The sequence below is a fragment of the Chelonoidis abingdonii genome, chromosome 6, assembly GCF_003597395.2.
Source record: "Chelonoidis abingdonii isolate Lonesome George chromosome 6, CheloAbing_2.0, whole genome shotgun sequence".
NCBI classification, from domain to species: domain Eukaryota; kingdom Metazoa; phylum Chordata; order Testudines; family Testudinidae; genus Chelonoidis; species Chelonoidis abingdonii.
The window spans coordinates 101,056,025-101,083,333 of record NC_133774.1 but is presented as its reverse complement, the minus strand read 5'-3'; the positions used below and the strand labels follow the sequence as shown (position 1 = coordinate 101,083,333).

Here is a 27,309-nt window from a genome sequence, read left to right as displayed (position 1 = left end):
GAACTTGACAAATTGCCAAGTTTTTTGCTTTAAAATATACTATGGTGTTGGAACTGTTTAAGTTGCTAATACATACACATAATGTATTATCTCATTTATAACTTCATGACAGAACATATTTATCAAGTACTCCTCAGCATAGTCTATTGCCTTGACTATAGCTGTTTGGAAGGTATTAAAGAGTAATTTCACATGAAGGTGAAAAAGTAGTGGTTCAACTTACTTTTTCCAGCTCTATTGAATTCATACGAAGAGACCATAACTTCAAGTGTTTTTAAATCATTTATTCAGATTAGGCAATTTTCAACACTTTCCATTTAATATAATATATATATTTTTCAAAAACACTTCAGCTCTAAGGTAAAGTACTTTAGAGGAAAAATAAGAACACTTTTAAAAATAAAAGCAAAAGATCAGTAAAATTCTTAGGCAGGATAAAAAGAAAAAAATTCCCTCCTCACTTCAATGCTAATGATTCCAACACCAATACAATTCATACAGCAAAGTCAGAGTCCAAAGTTGAGTCCAAAACAAAATTCTCTGGGCCCATAACAGTAAACGGAGAAACTTCTCAGGGCAGCTCTTCCCCTGCCATTTCACTCCACACACCCACTCCCATATGGTGGAAATTAAAAGAAGCCTTACATTGTCTCTTCCTGCTCTGTGGAGATAGAGGATGATCATTCACCATTGCATTATCCCATCTTTTACTGCAGGGTTTCTGCTTGTCAAATAATGCTCACCCTGCCAGCATAATATTTTAAGCAAGTTCTTATCCATACATAAACTTTAGAGTGCTGCCAGTGGGAGAGCAAGTGTGCTAACAAAGAAAACAGCTAGGATTGAGGAGTGTATTGCAGAGACATTAGGTACCTGAAGTGATATCTTGGGACACCTGGCATGTTTAGAGGCCTAAGTCCCTTCCCCATACAGCAAGATGGGGGCGGGGGGAAGAGATCAGCATATGACCTCCAGCTTGATGATTTCAAGGGAACTTTGATTTAAAAGTTGCCACAAAGGCTAGGAAATGCCAAGAGATTTCACTTTCTGTTTACATGTTATAGTGAGAGATTGCAAGACTTCATTACTCTACATAAGGTATTTTTTTACAATTGCAAAGATATCATTTGGGAATGACAGGCAATAGAGGTTACAGTTAAGACATTATGAAGAAAGTTAATCGGAGTCTTCATCATCAAGGTATTCCTCTGCATTACTTAATGTCCGCACTGTATCTGAAAATAAAACAAGTCTACTTTAACCAGGGACAGAATCGGGCACATAACAAAATTTTTAATAGTTTAAATTTGTGGTGCTGTGGGCAAACACAATTGATCAACTCTAACTCTACATGAAGAGATTATGTCTGTGGGGGGCATTTCCTAGGATTTAAGATATTTGTAGGTGAGGCGCTAGCCAGGAGCTGGTCAAATGGTCACCTTTTCTACACAAACTTTGCATACATCTGTTGGAGAAAGTTCAGTTGAGGAGAAACAGTGGCATGCCTGCTGCTCAGTATTCTTTATGTGAGGCTCCAGGAGCCTGGCTGCCTGAAAAGCTTTGCACACTAGAAGAACAAAGTTGGACACAATTTAAACCTCTCTAATGGGGAAGTTTTAAACACAGAATATATGATTAGTGAACTAGAAGAAGTTTCCCTAGCTCACTTCCAAGGCTCTAAGCCAGTCTTCATCCTCTGCTTTAATTCCCATGCAGACCTTTTGTCTCTTTCTTCCCCTGTCATCCACTGTCCCTTATTCTCTTCCTCACCCCCAGTTTTCTTCTTGTTGACTACGTATTGGTTTTTAGACATGGATTTATGCTTTCAAAAACTGCATGTATAAAACACATCTAAACCTTGTGCTTCTAGATGGCAAGTAGAAAACTGGATACAGCAGAGAGGGAGGGCAAAGGACTAGTGGACACTAGGAGAGTGGTCCGCCTCACCCAGATATGTAGTAATGTCAACAGAAGAGCACCTGGCTTGTGCAGATGCAGATGATGCAGATGCACAGAAGGGGAATTCTTTTGTTGTTGGACAGGAATTCCTCTCCTACAGGAGATGAGTCCTGCAAGGAGGTTTTCATTTACATCCTTTCCAGTGAAGGAATGGAAGGCAGTCCTAATCAACAATGATTTGTCTGCTTCCTCAAAGGTGACTTATCCTGCAGAGTTCTGTTGTACGACCCATTCACCATCAAAAATAACTGATGCATAATCCGTTCTACACTGGTTAATAACTTTAGAATTTATCAAATATATGTTATGGAGTATTCAGACAAGAAACAAGCAGCTTAGTAAGGCAGCCTATGTCTTCTATTTTGGAGTAATTGAGAAGTGAGTCAATTTTAAACTCTGATCTTGGGAATTGTTTTGCTAACAGGAGCCCAAAAGTACTTGTTTTAAAGATCTCAGAAAATCCATGTAATACTCAAGAGTTAGGGTGGTAAAGGTGGCTAATATACACCATTGCTTAATAAACACTTAGTCCCAGCTGTAAGTGCAAATATCCACACAGCCTTATCTATCAAAGAGCTATGGACCTTCCAAATACCTTTGTACCAAGGTCAGCCTCCTACTTCTCATTCTCAGGCTCAGCACATTTCTCGCCTTTCTATCTTCTTTCCATTTATTTTTTCTAATTCCCTTCATTGCCGCCTCTTCAGTATCTTCTTTCTGCAGCTCTCTGCCAACACGTATCTCCTTTAAATCTACCTTTTCTACAGTCTTCCAGTGAAGGATCTCTAATATCTCTTTGCAACTTTATATTTGAATACTTATCCCCTAATTGTATTTGCTTCCCTGAATTATAGTATAAACTTTCTGGGGAAGAGATCATGTCTTGAGTTTACTATTGTGGAGTGCGTCACATCTTCCAAATATCAGAATTTCTCAAATATTCTTATATTGAGTACTCTTCTCCCCTAATCTTCCAAACTTTTAAACACAGCTGTTATGATTTGACATTAAACAAAAGAAGAGGGTTCCTAATGCTTTAAAAATAAGGTTTATGGAAAGAATAAACCAACTGAATGCAGTGCCATTAAGTACAAATGCATTATTAAAAACCTGCACAAATTAAAATATTGCAAAATGAGGTAAAGCAGACCACAGAAGCTATAAATATGCCACATTCATGCTATAGGGAACATACTGAAAGCAGAACTGAACTTGGATACTTTGATACTAGGAACAGGAAGAGTTCTGAAAGAGTACATAGGAAGTACTGAAATGTAAATTGCAAGGAGTTCAATAGATGCATATGCATTTGGGAAACGAACATAATATGAGGAGAAAAAGAGACTCCAATATGAATGATCAGAGAAATTCAGGGAAAAAGAAAAGCACACATGTAGCTGTGACCCTATTGACACGAGGGAAGATTATGGAAGATCAATGTAAAGGACAGAAGTGAGCAAGAAGTTAAAGGCTGATGTTGAAATGAAAACTGCAAACAATATTACAAATTACATATTGTGAAGAAAAGGTAACTTGGTGATAGATTAGGTGGATATTGAGGAAAAACAATGTGATTTTTTGTTTCTCAGTTGTCTAGAAGGAATGAAGGAAATATTCCAGAAATAAAGATTAGCTTTCTGGAGATGGGAAATGAAAAAGTAATGTAACTAACAGGGACATTAGAACAGAGAAGGATTCAGTAGCAGATGGCTTGAATCCCAGAATTCTGAAAGAGGAAGATAAAACATACATCTAATGGAGAGTAATTTACACTAGAAAAATGTATAGGAACTGAAGAAAAAACAATGTGGCTCCTATTACAGTGGTTTCTTTCTGACCCTAAGATGACAAACGAGAGACTCTGATGTTGCAGGAAATTGAGTATTATGCTACCACCCCTTAACTTACTTACATAAAGTACTCAAAGTTAAGGAGTTGTCAGATGTTTCACTAACATTATTTAAGGGTGGTTGTAATAGCTCTTCCTTGCCTAGTTAAGCTTCCATAAAACTACCCCTCAAACAAAAGTGTTGCTAACTTTGAATTAAGATTGTTAGATTGCATTGCTGAGATATGCTTCATCCTAATTCCTTTAACTCATTCTCCACCCCATCTACACTTCATATAGGTTCCCCATCTCACTTTTACTTCCACCTACGTCCTCCCTGATCCTGAACAACCAACTTTAAGCTTTTTAAAACTGCCCTGCGTCTGTGTGTGTGTGCATGTATGTGAATGTGTTTTAAAAAGTTAATATGTCAGGGAAATGGGGATATGGGTGGGTTGTGGGAAGATTATATTCTGACAAACACTAGAGCACAACTCCCTTTCTCAAGCCAGCAGGAGGCTGTGAGGAGAATGGAGCAGATGGTTGTGACAGAGAAAAGAGTAGTTTCTGCTTCTGGGATAAGCTGTGGGGGGAGAAATAGGCATGAGAACATTTCATATGGCTAACCACAAAGTATAGAGCAGGGGTTCTCAACCTTTTTCTTTATGAAGCCACTCCCCCCCCCCCCCCCCCAACGTGGTATAGGTGGGACGTAGAGTTTTATACTACAACTATTTTTCTACATGTAAAAGCTATGGCTGGCATTAAGGGGTAGGAAGCAGGGCAATTACCTGAGGGCCCACACCACAAGGGGAACCATGAAACTAAGTTTCTCAAGCGTCAGCCCCAGGTGCTGGAGCTCAGGGACCCAGGCTGCAGCTTCAGCTTTCTGTCCTGGGCTCTAACGAGTCTAACACCAGCCATGCTTGGCAGACCCCTTGAAACCAGCTCGCCGCCCCTGCCAAGGGGCCCCGGAGCCCTGGCTGAGAACCATTAGTATAGAGTACAGCTCGTTTCTTGCCCGCTTCTCCCTCCCATCACGCTCCATCCTACAGGAATGCCCTGCTTCCACAGGAGACCCCCATCTTTGTTCTCCACCAGGAGTCCTCTCTTTTCCTCCTCCAGTCCCATGATCCTCCTGGATAGTCATGCTCTTCAACCTCCCTAGCCTCTTGGTGACTTAGAAGCTGAGTTCTGATGAGTTTCCTGGGGTTCATCAAAATGGAGTTGCTTTGATGAACTCTAGCTCTGTCAGAGAGTGGCTCCCCATGGTCCCAACTGAATAAAAGTGAGAAACAAACAATACCTGTCCCTTGTTTCTTTTTAAGCAGGGAAGCACAGGCAGCATTGGTAGCCATATCCAGAGCCAATTTCTTCTCATTGTTTCTTAAATCTGTTCTTGCCCCTTTACAAAAAGAAATTCCAAATATGTTCAAAAATACTGTCCTAGCAAAACTTTAGTAAAATGAAATCACTTCTCATACAAGTAGCCTGGTCAGCATGACTGATGGGAAAGGGTAATGGGGAGTTCATCTAGGGATTTATCCAAAGTCAGTAGAAAGATACCCAGTGGGCTTAGGATCAGGCTCCTATTTAGGAGCTGTGGAGCTCCCCTGCTGCTTAACTGGGTTTAGGTACTCATTTTTGTCTTCCACAGCAGACTGAAATTTTACCCTGGACAGGTCAGCCTGTTGTACAGACAACTTCCAGGGTTTGCATGGTTTACAAAGATATGCTGGTCTAGCTAGGAACCATGACCAGATTATAGAAAACAAATTTATAAAATAAGCAAATTACAAACTCAGCAGTGATTTACATACAGGAAGCAGCTTTGCCACATACAGAGTACTGAAATCTTGGTAAAGATCTTTACCCTTTGCCAGTAGCATCTCTACAATATCTGCATAACCCTTCCAAGCAGCAGCATGCAAAGCTGTGTCTCCCAATTTGTTCTGTGGAGTTACAGGAAAAAGCAAGAGGATTAAAACACAGCAAAAAATAATCAGCCTGCACTAAGAATTAACATAACAGCACTGTAAATGTTTGAATGGATAAACTTCCTACCTGTTGATTTAGTTCTACGTTTGGCTGTGTAAATAACACTTCCACTATATCTACATAAAATGAAGAAAAAAGAAAACTTTATGAAACCAAAACTTGCTTTCTTATATTCCAAGTACAGCACTGAAGTCAGGATTGCACAGAGAAAGGCTCTAAACCCAATTAGTTACAGAAAATCCACATCATTAAAGCCTGTGAAGATTGCTGAGCAAGCACTACAAATACATTAATGTTTCACTTCTATATCTAAACCTCAGTGACAAACACCTTTTTTTGCTCTTCCCCTCAGCAGCCTGCATTTCAGCTTTTTTTTTTTTTTATAATCATACTGTGATTAAGAATGTCTGTATGCTTTTAAAGTAAAAGGATTTAAAGATGTTCCATTTCAAAAAACATGCATTACATTTGACAGATCGGAGCCCTTCTCTGCTGGCTTGTTTGTTTTATTTATTGCTTACCTGAATTACATAAGAATACAGACTTTGTTACTGATTACAGCAGATTAAGTAGTAACTGATTCATTAGCCCAGCAAATAAAGAAAACTGGAACATAATCAGTAGAGTTGATGCAGTGTTATACTGTACCTTTGTGCCCACCATGGCAAGCCCAGTACAAAGCTGTGCTTCCTGCTTTGTCTAAACCATTTACACCAACTTGGTTATCCAAGCACTCTCTCAACCAGCTCAGGTTTCCTGAAACAAATAGAAAACAAATTGAGTAGCAGAACCATGAAAGGCGTTTAGCTCAGTATGAATGTTATGTTGCATTAGATCTTAATTTTTGTTTAGCAATTCATTAGAAACAGTGTTTGGCATTAATTAGTTATTGCTACAGGTTATGGAGGGGGGAAAAAAGACTTCCAACTTAACAAGATGTTTAATAAGAGGACAATTTTTTCCCCACCTTAAAAGCTAATCACTGATGGAACAGGACAAACATTATAGACTGCATCCATTTACAGTCTGGTAAACAGATTTCCCTACCCCTTTGTCCCCCGCTTTTTTCCTCCTTACTCTGCTACTCAATGCTGCAGAATTTAAATAGCAAACATATTCAGGTTAACCAACCAAAATATGCAGCACATTCAGTCTTTAAAATTCAAATAAAATGCCTTTGGCACACATACACAAAAAGACTTCTTTTGGCATTACAAAATTTAAAATTCTCTAAATGAGAAGTCCCAGGTATCACAGTCCAAACCACACACTCACACCCACCTCTTTTGGCAGCTTCATGCAATGGGTTATCAATGGACTCCGCTTGTTCAGCCACTGAAATGAAACACACAAATTCTCATCAGTTTCTCATAGTAAAGATTTTTGTATTTTATTTTTTTCAGACTCTTGCTAATTAAGTCCAAGAGACTAGCATACAGAAGTAGATTTTGCATTTTGTTCTGAAAGTGCTGAGGTTAGTGGTCTTCCTGTCTCTTGTGAAAGCAGGGTCAAGAATGGTGGGCTACTGAGACTGTCCTACTTCCTAGGCACACTAGCTTCCACAGCCTCTTTTTTTGAATTGAGCTCAAGGTCCCAGGATGAAATCCTGACCCTGCTGGAAATCTACAGTAAAATTACCTCTAACTTCAACTGGGCCAGGATTTCACAAATGGTATTTCTTAGCCTAATGTAAGCTTGTGAAGTGACTGTTGTGTGACTATAATCGTTGACCACCAGCATCTAGTGAGCTGCACTCTGAAGTTTGCATTTCCTGTGAGAATTCTTTCAGCTAAGACTTGGAATGGGGAGGAAAGCATAGACTGATGTTGGTGAAGATCAGAAGGCGGTGAGCTCCAGATGCCCAGGATAAAGCAAGTGTGTGTGTTGTCTTTTGGTGCTATGCTATTGGTGTAGGAAGTTGCAAAGCTAATGAAACTCCACAGCAGTGCAGAAGGAAGTTGGTTTGCAAATGGAATGCTTGTCTTTGAAAAACTGAGGTGCAAGCATTAGGCAACTTTGGGGATGTCAGTTGTATTCTGAGGAATGCGGTGGCAGAGGTCCCTGCTTTACATGAAAGGATTTTAATTCCATTGTCAAATCCTGTGTGCTATCTAGACCTTCTTTGAGATTTCCATTGATGGTATCACCCAAACAGTGGTTTATAACTGCACTGTTTCATAGGTTGAAGCACTTAATTAATCCTGAACAAAGTAAAAATGCAAATCTGAGATTCTTTGATTATACACACAAATGCTGTTAATATATGGAGGAAAGTGGAATTTGATCATTGTATCTTAGCCACTCTGCAAACAGAATTTCTTAATTCTACAATACACTAAAAGCACTATACAATGTGGAGCAGAACTTTTTTTTATTCTATACCGATTGTACTTCTCTCAGAAACCTGAATTTCTTTTCCCATTATTTTGTACTATTTCCATTGACTATTTTTTTCCCTTCAATTCCTTATGATGATTCAATTATTATGGCACTTAATATCTCCCTACTATCAGTACTCTCAAATTTACATTGGTTTTCAGTTTGTGCTTCTGCAGTTAAAGCAGATGGAACACAAGATCATAGGATAGGTATGCTTGCTGTATCAGGGCATGTACCCTGAATTGGATCTCCTGCAATTTCTCTCATTTATCCATACTTAGTTTACATCAGCATTCAGCCCAATGTACTATGCCCCAAAGTAGCTTAGGGATGGGGTTGGGCACTGTGGAACAGCTTCTACAGGAGAGACTAAGGGATCCCCATCTTAGAATATCCCATAGCACAGTGTTTGAGCACTTCCTGTGGAGAGGTGTGAGACCCCCGTGTTCAAATCCTTTTTCTCCTGTGGCAGAGAGGGGGAAATCAAACTGGAGTCTCTCACATCTCAGGTGACTGATGTAACCACTGGGATAAAAGTTATAAGGTGGGCACCTCCTCCAGCTGGATTTTGAATAGGACTTGAGCTGGTAGGCAAGCTCAGAGGCTGCGACTCAGGTGGTAGCTGAACAAGGAAAGACTTTGAGGAACTGGTCAGCACCATCGCAGTAGGACATGACTTTGTCACCAAGACACTGGATTGTTGCAGCCCACTCTACCTATGGTTAAATAGGACATTCACAAAGAAGTCACAGCTGGTAAACAAAACAGTGATCCATTTCCTAAGCAGAAAGAAGCACAGGAAGCCCAATACTCTGGTACTCTGCAATTTTTATTCGCTCCCTATTCATTATTAGTCACCCAGAGATTCTGGTATTGATTTATAAATCTCTTTAAAGCAACAGGCTTATGCTATCTCAGACATCTTCTCAGAGCCACCACAGCAGTTGATTGTCTACCACAATGTATTTAAAAGATACTGTCACGGAGTGACTTTCCCCTGCAAGAAAGGGAGCAGGATTCAGTGCACCAGCTGGGCTTTAAGGGGATGCACCTGGACTTTACAAAGGAGGAGATAGCTGCAGATGGGTTGTCAGATGCCTGCAGACACTGCAGGGAGTAAGACGGCTTCTGTAGGACCCTGAGTTAACAGGGAGAAGGCCTAACTCCCAGCAAGAGGTGCTGGAAACACAGGAAGACAAACCCTCAGGGAGGAAGGGCTGTGCCCAGATTGTGACTCGGGAGAAAGAAGGGAACTTTAAAGAGAGGACAAATACTCATGGATGAAGACTGTGTAAGCTTGAATTCTGTTTTTAAAAGACTTTGTGCAGAATTTAATAAAAAAAATCCCCTCCTGCAGTCCAATTTAAATATCTAAACTGTGTAGACCAGTGGTTCTCAACCAGGGGTATGTGTACCCTTGGGGGTACACAGAGGTCTTCCAGAAGGTACATCAACTCATCTAGATATTAGCCTAGTTTAACAGGCTACATAAAAAACTCTAGTGAAGTCAGTATAAAATAAAATTTCATACAGACCATGATTTGTTTATACTGCTCTAAATACTATACACTGGAATGTAAGTACAATATTTTATTTAATTAATTTTATAATTATATGGTAAAAATGAGAGTAAGCAATTGTTCAATAACAATGTGCTATGACACTTATGTATTCTTATATCTGACTTTATAATCAAGTAGTTAAGTGAGGTGAAACCTGAGGGTTTCAAGACGAATCAGACTCCTAAAAGAGGTACAATAGTCTGGAAAGGTTGAGAGCCACTGGAGTAGACTTTCAGGGAGCTTGAGTTAAGGGGAAACTCAGGCAATCCTCTTGGCCAGAAGGAGGTGCTATAGGGCAGAGATGTCCTTTGACAGACATGTATAGACTGAAGGGGTTCCAAGGTGAGCCAGATGTAGCCTTTTGAACTCCTTCACAAAGAAAAATATCTAGAATAGTCAGTCCTACCACCACCAAAGATCACCCCTTAGTCAAAGCATTTCCCAAAGAACCACAACAAAACTTGACAGCATACCAGAGTGGGAAACCAATAGTTAATGCAAGAACTAGGACAGAGAACTGCCTGCATGTCTGGACAGTCACAGAGGTGTGTTTTATTTTATAACCTATATACAGTATCTACCTATGGTGGTGATAGGTAGAAATGCTGATTAAGTATTCTGATGTACTTTGATACTGTACCCTTAACTGCAGCACTGTTACCAGTGTCCAAAAAAAAATCATATCTAGTAATTTCTACTTAATGACATGTAAACAAAGAGAAAAATAAATTCTAGACTTTACCGTAGTTGCTTGGAATAAGTCCAGTTCTGCCTTTGCAGGTTCCCTTCCACCAATTTGTGTCACTCTGGAGAGGAAGGGAAGGAAAAAAATTAAGAAACAGTCTACTGAATTTTAAACTTAGTCAGTCTACATGTGACACCACTACTGAAATAATGTTACTCACCATATCTGAAATGTAGATAATATCCCCTTCTTCAAAATACAACTCATCCGGCTGAAAAAAAATTACATGTGTGAAGAGATAAAGCAAGTACATGAAAGGAGCACAGCACCTTTAGTTTTTGTGGTAATACTGCACCATTCCAAAATCTAAAGTATCAAGTCAACTGCTTGCTAGTCATTTACATTCTTGGCCAGTCAAACTTTCCTAAGAATTGTGACAGGCAGTAATGTATGAGGCATGTACACTAGAAGAGGAAGCTGGTCATCTTCCTACCATGGATTGAATGCAGTAATTTAAGTGCAATGGGGAGTAAATAGGGTATTGGTTTTTTAATTCTTCTACACAACACATTTTTTGGGCAAACTGAATCTGCCATTTATCTGTATGTAGTGATGACATGCAATCGAGTTTTTTAAAAACAAAGTGTGGAGAAATAAATGTCAAAGATTCTAAGATATCTCAACAACTTGACTTTGGAGAGAGAAGGGAAAAGCAGAGGAAGGCACGTGTGTGAAATCTTAGGTGTTATAGTGGGGCTATCACACTCTTATCATTAAGGTTGACAGCTTACCGTTTAATAGCCAATTTTCTAAATGCTCTAAAATCTACACAGTGCAAGTAAATGTCTTGGAAACTGATGAAGGGGATCCAGGATAGGATCCTCCAAATTTGAGGTTGTTTGAGCAAAAGGTTTCTGAGATACAGATTTCTCCTCTTCCCCCCCCCCCACCCCAAAAACATTAAAATTATATCTTAACTTTTTGTGCCTACCTGGGACTACCTAAGGCTGTGATCCTCCCCAAACTGATAACCATTCCCTTGGTATTGATCTCAGCTAGGATCTGGCACCTACTGCCCAGTTAGAAAGCAATATTTGAATAGTTAGTCGGCATAAAAAATGGATCTACAATTTGACTTGCACCAAACTGACAAGGCACAGAAAGTCATTTGTGTTTATGCTGCAGGCAGGAACTCTACTGCAAATCAATGTTTTGTAGGTAGTGTGACACCGCAGTACATGAATGGCTCAGACAGGCCCAAGTAGCACCCATGTACTAGGAGTTCAAGTGTTGATCTCGGCAGCTTTCTGAGAACATGGAGTATGGATATTAGCTGCTCTCTGCCTGCATTCTGCAGTGCCTCCTCCTGAAAGCAAAAATTCTGGTTTTAAGAGCCAATATTTCAAAGTGCTCTTAAAATCCACACACACATGGTTCAGTTGTTTTGAAAATTGCTATCCTGTAACTCTATTTCCTAGTTTTCAGAGGCTTGAGTATAATCACACTTAACATTCTGGAAGGGTACAAGACACTATGAATAACCTTTAATTCTGTCAGGTTTTTGGCAGTGAATTGCACTCCTATTTGCCTCGTTAACACGTTTTACTTACTCGAAAGGAGGCAGACTACAAAAAGATAGCTAACTCCTGTACTGCCACCTTACTGATTTGTAACAGAAATCCTCCGAAAATCCTCTTCTGATCCTGAGGATTCTGCTAGGGAAAGGCACCTTACGTTTTTGGCAGGACTCCACAGTAGCCCTTCTGGCAAAGGCTACTCAGAAGATGTGCTTGTTAAGCATGAGTATGAAATGGCAAACTTTTTAGGGGAGGTTTGGTTTAGGTTTCTCTTAACTACCAATCCAATTAACCTAATTAAATGGGACTAGACAAGGAGCAAGAAATGGTAGCCCCTCAAACCTGCAACCATGATAGTGTCCTGCTGAATTTTTATGCTGCCTTTGGGAAGAGGAAAAATAAATGAGCCCAAGTCTTAGAATCTGCTAATCCTCTATTGTGGACATGATGTACCAACGCAACACCAGGGCTCACAGCATTACCTAATGGAAGTTGCATGTCAAGGAATCTGAGCTTGAGTAAGAAATGGACAGTGAATTCTTGTTTAGCACTGGAAACTAGTTATAGCTCTGTTAAACCAACCATGTAGTTTTTATTTATATAGCAGTCTAACAAGGCTGTTTATGCTTTTTTTTAGAGTCCTGATGCACTAGCCCACACAATTAGATCACTTTGTTCTATGACTGATATGAAAACCTAAATACTTACAGTTCTGGGTTCAAATGTATACAGGGCCCTGAACACTTTGACTTGTCCTAAAAAGAAGAGAAAAAACATTAATGACAGAGGAATGGAGATACTTCTCCCTTCCTTAGGGCAGAACACATCAGCAGCATAACAGATCTAGCTCAAAAAATCAAAGCTGCACTTCCTCCCCTGACTGACAGGCAGGGCCAGTGCAAGGATGTTTTGCGCCCTAAGCAAAACTTCCACCTTGCTTCCCCCCCACCCCACAGCAGCTCCCCCCGCCCGCGGCAGTTCCCCATCCGCTACCTTCCACCCTCAGGCACTGCCCTCCCGCCCCAGCTAACCCGTGCTCTGCACACGAGCACCCTGTGGCTGCTTCATTTCTCCAGCCTCCCAGGCTTGTGGCGCCAATCAGCTTAGGAGCCGCAAGCCTGGGAGGCAGGAGAAGTGAAGCAGGCACAGCATGCTCCGGGAGGAGGCAGGGCAGGGGTGAGCTGGGGTGGAGAGTTCCCCTGCGTGTCGCCCCCTCCCCCCCTTACTTGCTGCAGGCGGCCCTCCCTGCGCTCCACTGCCCTAGCTCCCTCCATCTAAATGCCGGAGGTGACCTGGGCGGCTGAATCTTCAGCCGCCACAGTTGCTGCCAAAGAAAATGCCACCCGCCAAATTCTAGCACCCTAGGTGACAGCCTAGGTCGCCTAAATGGTTGCACTGGCCCTGCTGACAGGGACTGAGCATGGTTGGCAGGTGCAGCAGGATGACACAACCCTTCTCCCTCCCTGGCAGGCCAATCTGGGGCAGCACTTGACCCTGCATACCATCCTCCCCCACCCCCCTTCCATGTATCACCTCTGCCCACATGCTGAAGGTCTAACTGATTGCCATATCTAGAGGCAGGAAGGAATTTTTCCCCAGGTAATACTGGCAGAGACCTTGCGGGGGGAGTTGGCCTTCCTCTGCAATCTCAGGCACAGGTCACTTCCTGGTTTGAGCTAGAGTAAATGGTGGAGTCTCTGGAACTTGACGTCTTTAAATCAGGCTTTGAGGACTTCAGTAACTCGGGCAGAGGTTATGGGCCTATTACAGGAGTGTCTGTGATGTGCAGATCAGACTACATGATCATGAGGGTCCCTTCTGGCCTTAAAGTGTGAGTCTATCAAAAAACATGTAAATGATTTAACTACTGCTGCTCTCTAATCAATGACCTGCTTCTGCTAATTAAGTTAAAGGATACAACTGAACCACATAAGGCCAACCTGGCTCTCTCTGAGTCTTTCTGGATTACTGCTCCCATAAAATGCTACTAATAGGCATGGAAACATGATGCTCAGAGACTTCTAAGACTCTCTTTCCAACTAAGAAAGTGGTTTGTTTGAAAACAATGAATAGCCAAATACAGTTTACAAAAATGCAATCCTTAAAGGGCTTGCAGTGGCAAATCAGAAGCAGCATTTTGAAGTGCTGTGACTATGTTCTGTTACAAACAAGCAAGATGAGTACAAAACTGTGTTTTATAATGTAATTAAAAAAATATTAGAAAAAGGATGTTTTCCTCTGAGTAACTTGCAGTTTGTTTTAATCGCGGTAGTATTAATGGAGGGTTGTTTTTAAATAAGTGCTTAGTGTTTTCCTGACAAGAGGCCACAGTTTTCTCACACTAGGGTTCTTCTAATCAGTTCTTTCCTTCCCCCAATTCCAACTCTTCCATACTAGCCTGCAGTTTTTACATAATACCATGTAACAATCCCCTCTTCTATTACACTCACTACTAACACATTCCCTGTCTTCCTCTTCTTCAGCTCCACCCCTCAAAAAAAATTATCCCTTATGTGTGAAGCTACTTATTTCAACATCTGAGTGAGGCTGAACTTCCGGAGAGGAAGCGGAGGGAAAGCTATCAACTCTATTTGTTTAAAATAAGTTTTGCTTCTTTAGTAGAAGAAACACAAATTAGCCTGGGGAGCTGTTTTTCTTCTGAGTAGGAAATGAACATTAAAGCAATAAACTAATATTTAATGGAGCTGGGGCATGGCAGGGTGAGTTAATGCAACTCTTCTATTAGAATTCAGAGGCCCAGTTCTCCTGCTGTAGGATGCAAACAGTTCCCACTGATTGAATAATTCATATTCTCCCACAGGAAAATAGGACTCCAGGGACCTGATTCTGGCTACTACTGTGACTGCTTTGCATTGCTGTTGCAACATCAAATAGCCAGAAAGCTATCTTAACTAGCTTAAAGGGATACCCTGAGTGTCATATCACTATTTTAGCACCTGGTATAGGGAGATTTGATGCAGCACCTCCATGCTCTCACGTTTATTTAATCTTCTAATGGACTAAATTAACCCTGGGCTGGCTCTAGAATCATGGGCCTTGAAACTGGCACACAGTCATTATCCTTCCACCCATTAGGTTTCACTGGGCACAGTTCAAAATCTGGGAGCAGGTGCCTAGAATTGAGTTGGGTAATAAAGGCTAAATCCTAGCTCCAACACACAGCACAAATATTGGATCATGGTTTAGGTCAGAGGTGGGCAAACTTTTTGACCCCCAGGCCATATCTGGGTATGGCAATTGTATGGCTGGGTATGGCAATTGTACGGCAGGCCATGAATGCTCACAAAATTGGGAGTTGGGATGCTGGAGTGGGTGAGGGCTCTGGCTTGGGGTATGGGCTCTGGGATGGGGCCAAAAATGAGGACTTCAGGGTGCAGGAGAGTACTCTGGGCTGGGACCGAGGGATTTGGAGGGCAGGCGGGGGATCAGGGCTGGGAGAGGGCATTGGGGCACAGGAGAATGTCAAGGGTGCAGGCTCTGGGCGGCACTTACCTCAGGCAGCTCCCAGAAGCAGCGGCATGTCTCCACTCCAGCTCCTACATGGAGGCACAGCCAGGCAGCTCTGCGCACTGCTCTGTCCGCAGGCACCGCCCATGCAGTTCCCATTGCCCGCTGTTTCTGGCCAATGGGAGCTGTGGGGGCAGCATGCAAAGCCTCCTGGCTACCCCTACACATAGGAGCCGGAGTGGGGACATGCCACTGCTTTTAGGAGTTGCATGGAGTGGGGCAAGCCCCTGACCCCACTCCCCAGCTGGAATGCCAGAGTGGGACAAGTCCCGGACCTGACTACCTGGTGGGAGCTTGAGGGCTCGATTAAAACATCTGAAGGGCTGGATACTGCCCCCGGGCCCCCACCCCTGCTCTAGATATTCATGGGGCTGAGGGTAGGGAAGAAAGGAATATCTCCCAGGCCTCAGAACAGCACTAGATCCAGTAGCTCCTGCATGCCTCATCTCCCAGAACTCCCTGATGAGTTGGGGCCATGGATTTTGGAACACTTGTGAGGTATTTCCATGGCCAAGGAAGTAACTGGGTAGGAGAATGATTTCCCTTTAAACAAAAGGTTGTGGGGGCAGGTAAGTGAGGAGAAAAAAGTTAAGCACTCTTTCCAGAGTCTCTAATCAACACTGCAGACCAGGATGGATTTGATTTAAATCACTAGTCAGGAAGACTCAATTTAATCATGGATTTCTACATAAAAGTGCATTCCTGTTGGTTGTTATAACCATTATATTCTTCGTAACTCAAAGATAGGTGTAGGTTTCATTTTTAGAAGGTATACATTATAAATATTTAAAGTGATTTATTTCGAAAACTTTTCCGATTAGTTTTACAGCTATATCAGAAAATGAATGATTGTTTTGTTATTTCATTTACCAAAGGTAATTGAAGCAGATATTTATGAAGTCATTGGGAGGTGAACTATCTCCAGTTCAACTGATTAATCATTAATATTTGTAGGTGTTTGCCAGGTTGTATTAGTAGGAGAACATCACCAGACAAACATTTAAATAATTTTATTTAACTAAAACAATGTTATGTATTCTGGATTTCTTCTTCAACAGCAAACATAATATTTTAACAAAACAAGCATATGAATTTTAGAATTTTTTTAACTTTTTTTGAATTTATTAAACATTCAAGTTTTTTAAAATCAGGTTTGTTTTTGTTAAAATTGTTAACTAAAATAGTTAAATGAAATTAAAAAAAGTTAAACTGTCTGTTAGCCAGGTCAACATGAGAAACTTAAAATACTGGCTTCTGTAGCTAACTCAGTCATCTTCACCTTCATTTTCGCACTGGCAGAAGAAGCAACTGCTGTTAAAAGTGGGATTATCACTTCAACAGTCTCTGAATCCAAGTGCTTAAGTGACTTCTACCAGTTCACTGGTGTGACTTTCTTAAAAGATCTGCAAACGTATTTCTTGAATGGTTCTTATTCCCAAACTGGGTCTCTTTTACAGCCTGCTGCCACTATAGATTTTCCTGTCTAATGAGAGAATGGTATGGTAGATGTCAAATCAATGAAGGCTACACTCAGAAAGACCTCAAGACTTCTAGAATATGCTGCTCAAACAGTTTCACTTTTGTTTCTACTGCCTGTCTCCCCCTTCTCACATTTATCTCCACACTTCTTCTCCTTGCCCAGATCTATTCCGCCCCCAATGACTTTCTAGTCATTGAACTTTTTGAAACTTTGCACTTTTAGAGAGAGGTAAGGGATTGACTCTGTGTACACAAATTTGCAGAGAGACAACAGGGTTGAAGTCTGTTATTTCTCACGTCTATATATTTATTTAAAAACACTTTTGCTGTTATCTCTGGAGACACAAATCCAGTTTGAGAACTGCAAAACTAAACATCTCTGATGGTATCTTCTAGATCAGTGGTCCCCAACCTTTTTGTGACCAGTAGCACATTAATGTTTTCAGAAGAGCGTGGCGGGCGCCAACCATTTTTCAAGGCTTATTTTATATTTGTACATTAAATAATACAAAAACATTTAATATTACATAATTTATGAATCCAGAGAGAAGCCAGAGAAAAGCCGCAAGGACAGAGAACACTGGTGCCCGCAGCCCTGGAGCACTCTGTCCCCAGCAGGCGCGGGGCTCCAGATTCTCTTCTCTGCTGGGCAGTAGGTGGCCCCTGCACCGGGAACAGAGAACACCGTGCCCGCAGCCAGAGTTCTCTGTCCCCGGCAGGTCCCCTGCTGGGCACTAGGCGGGTGCACATAAATGCCCCGGCGGGCACCATGGTGCCCATGGGCACCACGCTGGGGACCACTGTTCTAGATTGGGAACTGAGTCCCATTAGATAGATGGAAAGATAAACCTACGTAATCTATACAGAAGCCCCTGGAACCCCATAAAATTGGGTCCCTAATCCATGAACTATTGGAATTCATTTACAAAACTTTTCTTAAATATTACATGAATATATTGCCTGATACTATAGCATTAGAATTTATAATTCCTATTCCATGATGAGATATCTTTGAGTTTTAATTAAGATAGGTTTTTTCCCTCAAAAATTTGATCAAAAAAATCCAAAAAGTGTAAAAAATCTGATTTTGATGTTTTTTTTTAAATAATTGATTTTTATCCACCCTGCTGCAGATGCCCTGTTAATATTCCCACTTTGAGCAATCTGAACTCATGAATCTCTCAGGTCCAGAACTAGTATAGCGGAGACGTTGCAAATCAGAATTAAAATGCAGTGGTAAGGCCATTTGGAGAATTTTATACAGAACATGCTTGTTCTATATCAATTGATCTTGAGTATCACTTGTTTCATTTTTATCATCACCAGACTCATGCAAAATAGTTCTTCTTCTTTGTGGATTTTAAAGGTTCAGTATTAAGAACTGACAAATCAACTGCTTGAAATTTTTCATTGGAACTACTTTAGGGAAATTAATTTGTTAGCCCTAGCAAAGCTACCAAGGTCTAGCATAGGTATTTCTAATGCATCCATCACAGTATTTAATGCAGGATATTTAATATCCTGATGCTTCAAAGACTTATGAATGCAAGAAGTCCCACTGAATGCATAGGTCTGGATGAGTATTCTGTTGAACAGATTGATTAAATGTAGATAAACTTTCAAAATGGAAGGCCATGCATATCTGTTTGCTAATGGTGGCCTATATAGAGCACCTTAGCTACAGTAATACTGTATCAATCAGCACCTAAAATAATGTTGGTGCCAGGAGCGTTTAACAGTTGTTTTAAAAACAAACAGTATTGGGATATCATCAAGGAAAATGTATGAAAAGTTATTTAAAATAAGATTTACTTGCAAATAACTTTACAAGTGAAGTTCAGGTGTCCCACTGTTTAATATTGGGAACTTCATTTATTCAGAGGTCTTGATCCTGCAATCTGTGGTATGCAAGCAGACTACTGCACTTACATGGAGCTGGGCTCTGCACAGGCACGGCAGTCCACCCAAGTGCAATCCCTGTCCATACTGGGGCCAGAAATATCAGTTCGTATTTCCTATGTAAGCAGCTCAGTATAATAAAGGTGGTGGTGGTGGCGGTGGTGTGTGGGGGTGTGTGTGTTAAAACAAAAAAAACCCCCAGCAATACAGTACTCCTTAAATCCACTCTCTTGGTCATGTCTGGCTAGCAGGAAGTTTTCTTTGGCTAACAAGGGGGCCTAAACGATCAGTGAATCCAGAATGTAAGCATTTGTTTAAAAAACAAAAAAAACCCAACATTCCTCTGGTTCCAAAGACTTCCCAAGTATGAATGAATGCAGTGTTCCCTTCTGGGGAATGAGACTGGTCCAGTGCCTTTTCTTCAGCTTTTCTTAGCTCAACCATGAAATTAACAAGAACCTTATCAGTTTTACTACTGATATTTTACAATCCTGTTTGCAAGTGTGAAGACCTATTAGGGGCTGTATTTAAACAACTAACACTTATAAAAACTGTCAAAAATAGGAACTAACCCTATGCATATGTTACACCACAGATGACCGCATAACCTTATTTTGTATACCTCTGTTTTCCTCTTGCCATCCCCCTTCTCTATCCAATATCTCATTTTAAACTGTAAGGCTCTTGGGGCAGGGCCTCTTCTCTGAGAAGTGCTCTGTATACCTATGTGACTATGTAATTTAAACAGCAGAAGTTATTTAATCTGCAGGATGTGGAAGTAATGCATTTTTAGCTGTTAATAGCACACTCCGAGAAGTCTGCCACAGATCTATATACAGGCAGTCCTCGGACTTACGACACAATTGGTTCCTGAAAATTGCGTCGTATGTCGAAACGTCGTAACTTGGAACTGCAATACACTCCATTGTAGGACAGAGCGTCGTAAAGTTGAAACCAATTGTCATGGGTCAATTCAGAAACGTCGTAAGTGCCATTCGTCGTAAGTTGAATGTCAAAGTCAAGGACTGCTTGTATTATTCTCATTCAGAAACACCAGTGGACATAGCGCATAGTCCAAGAGCACAGCTGGCAATGGCAATTCAATTTTTCAGGTTTGCAATTTTGGTAGATAGAATTAATATCCTCAAAACAAAAAATTAAATGTTAGTCTGAAAATGGCCATGTGTTTTGAGGATAGAATGGAGCAGCTGAAAGAAAGGCCTGGTCTACACTACGCGTTTAAACCGATTTTAGCAGAGTTAAACCAATTTAACGCTGTACCCATCCACACTACGAGGCCCTTTATATCGATATAAAGGGCTCTTTAAATCAGTTTCTGTACTCCTCCCCAACGAGAGGAGTAGCGCTAAAATCGATATAAACATATCGGATTAGGGTTAGTGTGGACGGAAATCGACGGTATTGGTCTCCGGGCGGTATCCCACAGTGCACCACTGTGACTGCTCTGGACAGCAATCTGAACTCTGATGCTGTGGCCAGGTAAACAGGAAAAGCCCCGCGAAATTTAGATTTTCATTTCCTGTTTGCCCAGCCTGTTCTGCCAGCGTGAAGCTCTGATCAGCACGCGGTGCGATGCACGTCCCAAATCCAAAAAGGCTCCAGCACCGACTGTACCAGGAGCATACTCGTGTGATTGATCTGCTGTATGGCGGAACAAATCTGTATCTCATCAAGGCTCCGTTCAGAGACGGAATGCCAAAGCGTTTGAAAAAAATTCCAGGCTGCACAGTGCTATGTGCCAAGCGTAACAGCAGAACCAAGGAGACTCAATGGAGCTCATGGAGGGAGGGGGTACTGAGGACCAGCATTCCCACCATCCACAGCAGGTCTCCGAAAGTATTTGCTTTCTTGGTGCGGTCCCAATGCTGTAGGTTCAAACATATTGTCCGGCATGGTTCAGGGATTATGCTCCTCAATTTCTCCCCCACCACCACGTGGAAAGAAAAAGCGGAAAGAAATTATGTTCTCCTTGACTCTCTTTCAAGTGTCCGCCTATGTCACTTGAATGCTGGGGTAGACGCGATCGCTGGCAGGCAGTGAAGCGCGTATTCGCTCCTCTCCCCTCCAGGGGCAGATAGGTGCAGTAGGACTCGCCCATCCGGTAACGGTCCTTATCAGCCGTGAGTGCTCAATGCTGATAACTGCTCATTTACTCTGGCTGGCCTGAGGTGAGGCTGGTCGGGGGGCGCGCTGGGTAAAAATACGGAAATGATTCCTGGTCTACCCAGTAGATGGGACGAACGATGGTACCGTCTTCATCATGCAACTGGGGCTGAGCTTGAATCAGCCCCCTCCCTTTCATTGTGTAAAGAAAAGATTCTCGCTACTGCCTGGATATCATAGCAGTGGGACTGCTGCGGTCTTCTCCCCCGCCACCGGCCTTAAATGTCTGCCTGGACTGCTCATCAGCACCGGGAGGCTGCTCCCCTATTTTATTTCACTAACAAGTCACTGTTCTTTGCTGATTCTTTATAACTTCCTGACACAAAATGGGGGGGAACTCAATGGTTCCAGGAACAGGTTGGGGGAGGAGGGAAGCAGACGAGGTGGGGTTGGTGCAGGGCACTCCGTGACTGGCATGTAGCTCCTATTTCTGCAGGATCTGCACACGGAGCAGCTGTGCTCTCTGATACACTGGTTCTCTAGTTACACTTGCCCATTTATTCAGGCAGACTAACTCTATTTTTAGACCATAAAGGAGGGATTGACTCGGTGGAGTCATTCCCCAGTTTTGGCTTTTGCACCCCGCCGATCTCAGCCGGGGCACGCATTTATAGCAGCAGACAGTCAGTAGGGACAGATAACCGTCATCTCATTGCCATTTGCCCGGGCAGCAGAGACGGTAAGAATGAACTGGTTAAACCGTCTCTGCTATATGCAAAGAATGATGCTGTCATGTTGTAGCGCTGGAGTATGCTCTGTCCGACTGGCATCAGTTACACATATTGGTGACTGTATTTTTTAAAAAACAAAACAACAAACAACAAGCAAAAACAAACAAAAAAACTGAACGGGCTCCTTATGGCGTCTGCCAGGGCAATCCAGGGAAAAAGGGCGCGAAATGATTGTCTGCCGTTGCTTTCCCGAAGGAAGGAATGACTGACAACATTTACCCAGAACCACCTGCAACAATGATTTTTGCCCCATCCGGCACTGGGCTCTCAACCCAGAATTCTAAGGGGCAGGGGAGACTGCGGGAACTACGGGATAGCTATAGTGTTGACTATTGAATAACTGAAATTTTCATCTTACTCTCATTTACCTCATTTGAATTGCCAAGAACAGACATATCTGGAATAGGGCACATTGTACTAATCTTGCTTCCTAGCACATACAGGGTAGAGATAGCAAAGTTTTCACAGGATAAAAGAAAATAAATACAGCAATCCCTTGTTCAGGAAACACTTTTTCCACTGACCCAAGAACCAGGTTCTCTGCTTAACCAGCTGAGAAACATGTTATATGATTTCCCAAAGACCATAGATGCCCAAACATGAAGTCGGAGATGACTGGGCGGAGGGAGGCAGCATCAGATTTTACATGCCAAATGAAGTTATAATAGATTGTGACAGGATTACTAAACATGTACAGCTGTTGTCCAATACCAAATTTTCAGATATTAAGCAAAAATTATATATGTTGTTTAGGATTCTTTTTTTAAAAGTAATCTTCATTTGCCCCCCCTCTTCCCCAGAGTTCTCAAACTTTTTTCCTAATTCTTAACAGATTATCTCATGGTTCAGCCGCCGTCCAATTTGCAATCATAACATTCCTGTGTCAACTACAGTTGTTGCATATATGCAACACAGATATTAGAGTGCTTACATATTTTTAGATATCTTCATTGTGATTATTCTCTCTTTCTAAAACAAAGGCCAACCAACTATTTCTTCCTCCCATCTGTTCAATTTCTATCTACTAGAAATACTTCTCTGCCACCTGGTCTGTCTCTTCTTTCTGCTCTGCTTTTCTGGACATTCCTCTGCTGGTGATGGCTGCAATACCTGAAGACAGCTCCTGTTTTCTTTTCCACTTCACTTATGTAGTAACAGCCCATAGTAGAGGTAGCTAGCCTTGCTACTCCTTATGCATGCCTGGTTTTACAGACTGAACACCTAGCAGCTCTGAACAAGAAAAACCAGCACAGTGTGACCAACCATCATCAGGAGGTGCTCCATGGGGAGAACAACTGCTACAGAGTATCCCATTGCCAAGGAAATTATACTTCTGGATATGGTCCTCATAGCTTTAGATGTCTACTTCTTTGTAAGAGTGGGTACCTTTCAGAACATTTAGAATCACAAAACAAAGATTCATAGGACAATGATAGTATTATAGGCTAATATAAGTAGCCTTATCAAGATGAAAAGCACAATACAGCCTTCATATAAAAAATGGCTTCTTAATACATTTAAAAAAAGACTGACAGCCTCCCCCTGAAATGGTCTGACAGGTTATTGCTGTGAAAACTATGCGTGCACAAGGCATTCTCTCAAGAATTAAGAAGTTTAGAAATGTTCAGTCAATTTTAAAAAACTCTGAATATTCCTTTAGAAAGTATCTGAGAGGTAATCTAGTTTATAATTTATCTGTACATATAGGTCTACAAACTCATTGAAAAACCTTCTTTAAAAAAGAAATTAAACTAACTAACCTGTCTGGTAAATTAGAAGATTATCCCATACACACTTGGGTCTTAAAACTGAGTTGACTCTACTGGGAATCCTCTGAATTTTACTCAGCTATAATCTTTTACAGGAAGACAAACTGTGATAGTTCTATCAGCATTTTCTTTAAGCCTCATTTTCAAAGGGACTTAGCATTCAGCAAGGAAGGGCAACATCAATCACAGGCTGAAACTTGGCATTTAAATGCCCAGCTGATTTTTATTTTCTATTCTTTACTGTGCTCATCACCACATCATCTGACTGCCTTCCATAGTGCAGTAAGCAATGTGAGTACACATCTGTCACATTTGTTCTCTCCTCCTCTCCCCAAAGAGAGAAGTGTGTGGTGTGTCTTGTTTTGGTAGGGCTTTTTGTGCTGCTCTTGCTTGGTGTTTTTTTTTAATTTATTTCTTCTTTAAATATAGCTGTTGCTATGTGTTTGTTAGAGAAGACAAGGTCAAAGAAATGGGTCTTACACTTGGAATGGAAACAAGTGAGATCTGTAATGGCCCTTACATCCTGGGGGAGTTATGTTCCTTGATTTTTGGACAAGTCCTAGAGAAAGTTCTGTCTCCCACCCAGACAAGCTTTATTCTTATCGTTGAGTTCCACTGTGCCAGATGTGCAAAGCTGTCCCCCATGGGTGGCGAGTACCATAGACTAGGGGAGGCTGTGCCTCCCCAAGCAGCTGTTGTGGCCCTGGCCATGCTCTGCTCCCAGATCCTCTCCTGCCATTCCTGGCATTGTACCCTGACCCAGGCTGGCTGGGGCTGGCCAGCATGCCCAGGTATATTTGTATTGCTGCAGTCCAGCCAAGAGGTGATAATGGGTGGTGTGTGTTCATTGTGGGGGCAATAGTTTGACAGGGGAATGTCCATTTTCAGGTCCTACAAGGGGTTTTGCTTGTGTGACTTTAAACAGTCAAATGCAAAGAAGTTACTTTTAAAAATTGGCTCAACCATATCAATAAGTACTTTAAGTATTTCAAGAAATACAGTAAGTGGCCAAGATATTGAAGATGAAAAATATTTTAGTGACCACATGGTAATTTTATTAGAGGCACCAGACACAGCTCCACAATTCCTTTGGAATTGAGTTCTGCACTTAAAATAGGGATTCAACCTCTTATCTGTTAAAAATACAGTATATTCTATCCCAAAATACAGCACTTAATTTGGAATTTTCTGGTCATTGAAAAAACTATACCAGATTTTTAAAACAAACTTTGTAACATCTAAATAAGGATGTTAGCTATTCCAACTACATTATTCAGGAAATTGGTCCTTACTTGGAAGTTTAGTTAGATTAAATTTGTGTAAGGGTTAAGGGTCATGTCCTGCCCAGAGGCCCTTCCTTCTTCCATTCAGATAAACAGGCGAAGCTTCTGTTCTCCTGGTCTCCAAACACAAGAACAAGGGGATATTCAGTGAAACTGAGAAGTGGCAAAGTCAAAACTGATAAAGGAAATAGCTTTGGTTGAAAAAGTGTTACCCTGTGGCAGTGAGTTCTAATGTATCATGGAGACCAATAATTTCACAAAAATCAAAGAGGGTCTGGACACTTGTATAGATAGCAATATCCCAAGTTTTGACAGTTAATGCTAAAAAGATTATTGGAAGGGACAGAAAACCTCATGTCTGAGGGCTTAACCACCCTCCACCTATTAAGGAATAGGATGAGACATTCATGGGGGCAGATTATCCCACCTCGGTCTTCTGTGGGATTTCAAGCACCTTCCTGAAAATTGACAGGATACTGGACTAGATACATCATAAGTCTGATCCAATATGGCAATTTCTAAGTTCCAATGACAATTTTGTTGTTAATTTTAACAGAACCAAAACTGATGGTGGCTCATTAGCCATGATTCCGTTGGTAAATATGCATTCTTTCACAAAATGTGCATGTTTATAATTAAATAATTTACTTCCTTGCATAAACCCAGCATGTAGTATAGCTTTCAATTTTTCTTTTTAAAAGAGATGCTATCAAGAAGTTTAAGTCACCAGATAACTTTCCTTGCATAGGTATCCAGACTGGTGTAGTTAATTTCTTCCTCTTTTTTTAAAGAAAGGTACATGACAGATAAAATACCATTTTTAATTCAAAGTCTAAAAAGGAGAAAAAGATCTGTAGCATATATAAAACCCTCAATTACTTCACACACTTATTTTAGAAAATACAAGAACTAGTGAAGTGTTAGCATTTTTTTAAATGGAAACAGACCATTCCCTACTTAATAGCAAACTAGATTTAGGATGTAATCAATGCTTAATTTGTGTCAGAGCTAAGCCTGGGCACTTCTAGGATTGGCAGTTCAAAATCCTGGCACCTCTGCATTTATTATGTCAGTTATGAAAGTAACAAAAAAGCTCAGGCCTTGGCACTTCTTTTATTACAAATTAAGCACTGAATCATCTTGATAGCATCTTTTCTTAAAAGGAAATTTAAGCAACAAGATATTGTCACATATTTGCAAATGACAGAAAATTCAGTAGTTTAAGGGTGACAACTCTAAGCACCTTAAGTCATTCGATCCCAATTGATCATACCTCCTATGGAGCCCTGGATCCTTATCCATGGCTCCATTCAACAGAGGACAAACTGTGTTTTCAGGCTTTGGAAGAAGATAGTCTTCTGTGCTTTGGCAATTTCAACACACTCTTACTAATCAAGCCTTGAGAGTTCACAAACCCTTCTCTGACCTTTCATCAGTTACTGTCACAATTGTAATGCATTCTTTGTAATGATGACTGAAATTTTTTTTTTTTTGTCTCAGATTTATACCAAGTATTAAATCACAGAATGTTATCGCAAGTAAGGAAATCTGCTCCCAAGGAGAGTGCTTGTTAGGACACCTCTTCCCACGTGGAGGCACCCCAGTGACAATCAACTTCAACGTTCTAGCTTGACACGCCTTAATTGCAGAATAAGGCTCCGTGCATATGTTGCAGATTCTTCAGCAAGCAGCCTTAGAAGAGCATTTTAACCAAGGCTTGTTTCCGTTCTTCCGCAACTGTAATGCAGCACTGCGTTCGCTAAAATGATCTCCAGAGCACTACCAACTGCATTTGCTTCTGCCTCTTCCTCCTCTCACCAGGGACTAGCTCAGCTCACTTCCTACTTCTCCTCGGCCACTAGCAAGTGCGCTCTGACAGTGACAGCCCGAGCCACGTCCCAGATAAAAAGAAAGCCCCTGGCTCTGGAGCCATAACCACCCTGGCGCTCTGCCAGCCCGAGCAGCGTCCCCATCCCATCCCCTCTTCAGCACATCGCAAAGGTGGCCCCGCACATCGCAAAGGGAACAAGAAAAACATCGCCCACGTGTCAGAGCCCAGCTCCGTGTCTAGCACCGAGCACAAACTTCGAGGTGCAAGGCGGCTGCTGTTCCTGTGTAGGACGCGCGCGGCGACGGGCCGCTCCCTTACCTGGTTTGGCCGGTTTAGGTGGCGGCTTGGACATCGCGGCGGCTTGGCTTAACACAGAGCCGGGAAACCCCTTCCTCCGCCTCCCCGCAAACTGCCCTTGGCCGGTCCGTGCTCCTGCCCAGCGGCGCAGCCCCTCCTCTGCAGCGGGTGCGGGGCTCAAGACGGAGCGGCGGCGTCTGTCCCAGCAGCGAGTCCCCGCGGCTCGATGAGGAAGTGAGAGGAGCCGAAGCAGCAGCGAGCGCGGCTGCTGGGCGCTACTCCCTCTAGGGGCGGCTGCGGGACCAGGCGCACAGCGGGGC

At 41.8% G+C, this 27,309-nt stretch overlaps 1 protein-coding gene across 1 annotated transcript; it reads right to left on the bottom strand.

The window, feature by feature from the left end:
• Window positions 1–263: 263 nt before the first annotated feature.
• OSTF1 (osteoclast stimulating factor 1) lies at window positions 264–27,261 on the bottom strand. Its single transcript, XM_032787040.2, has 10 exons — window positions 27,011–27,261; window positions 12,697–12,743; window positions 10,632–10,682; window positions 10,469–10,532; window positions 7,067–7,120; window positions 6,434–6,541; window positions 5,852–5,901; window positions 5,661–5,739; window positions 5,094–5,192; window positions 264–1,235 (listed from the first exon to the last, which is right to left on the bottom strand). The coding sequence occupies exons 1-10, from the start codon at window positions 27,042–27,044 to the stop codon at window positions 1,177–1,179; spliced, it is 645 nt and encodes a 214-aa protein (XP_032642931.1). The 5' UTR covers window positions 27,045–27,261; the 3' UTR covers window positions 264–1,176.
• Window positions 27,262–27,309: the final 48 nt, after the last annotated feature.

Excerpts from the sequence above, each read along its gene's own strand:
- OSTF1 (XM_032787040.2), bottom strand. The coding sequence starts at position 27,044 with ATGTCCAAGCCGCCACCTAAACCGGCCAAACCAG. Across the intron at positions 6,542-7,066 it reads GCATGAAGCTGCCAAAAGAG|GAAACCTGAGCTGGTTGAGA; the intron begins GTGGGTGTGAGT and ends TATTTGTTTCAG. Across the intron at positions 5,740-5,851 it reads ACGTAGAACTAAATCAACAG|AACAAATTGGGAGACACAGC; the intron begins GTAGGAAGTTTA and ends GTAACTCCACAG.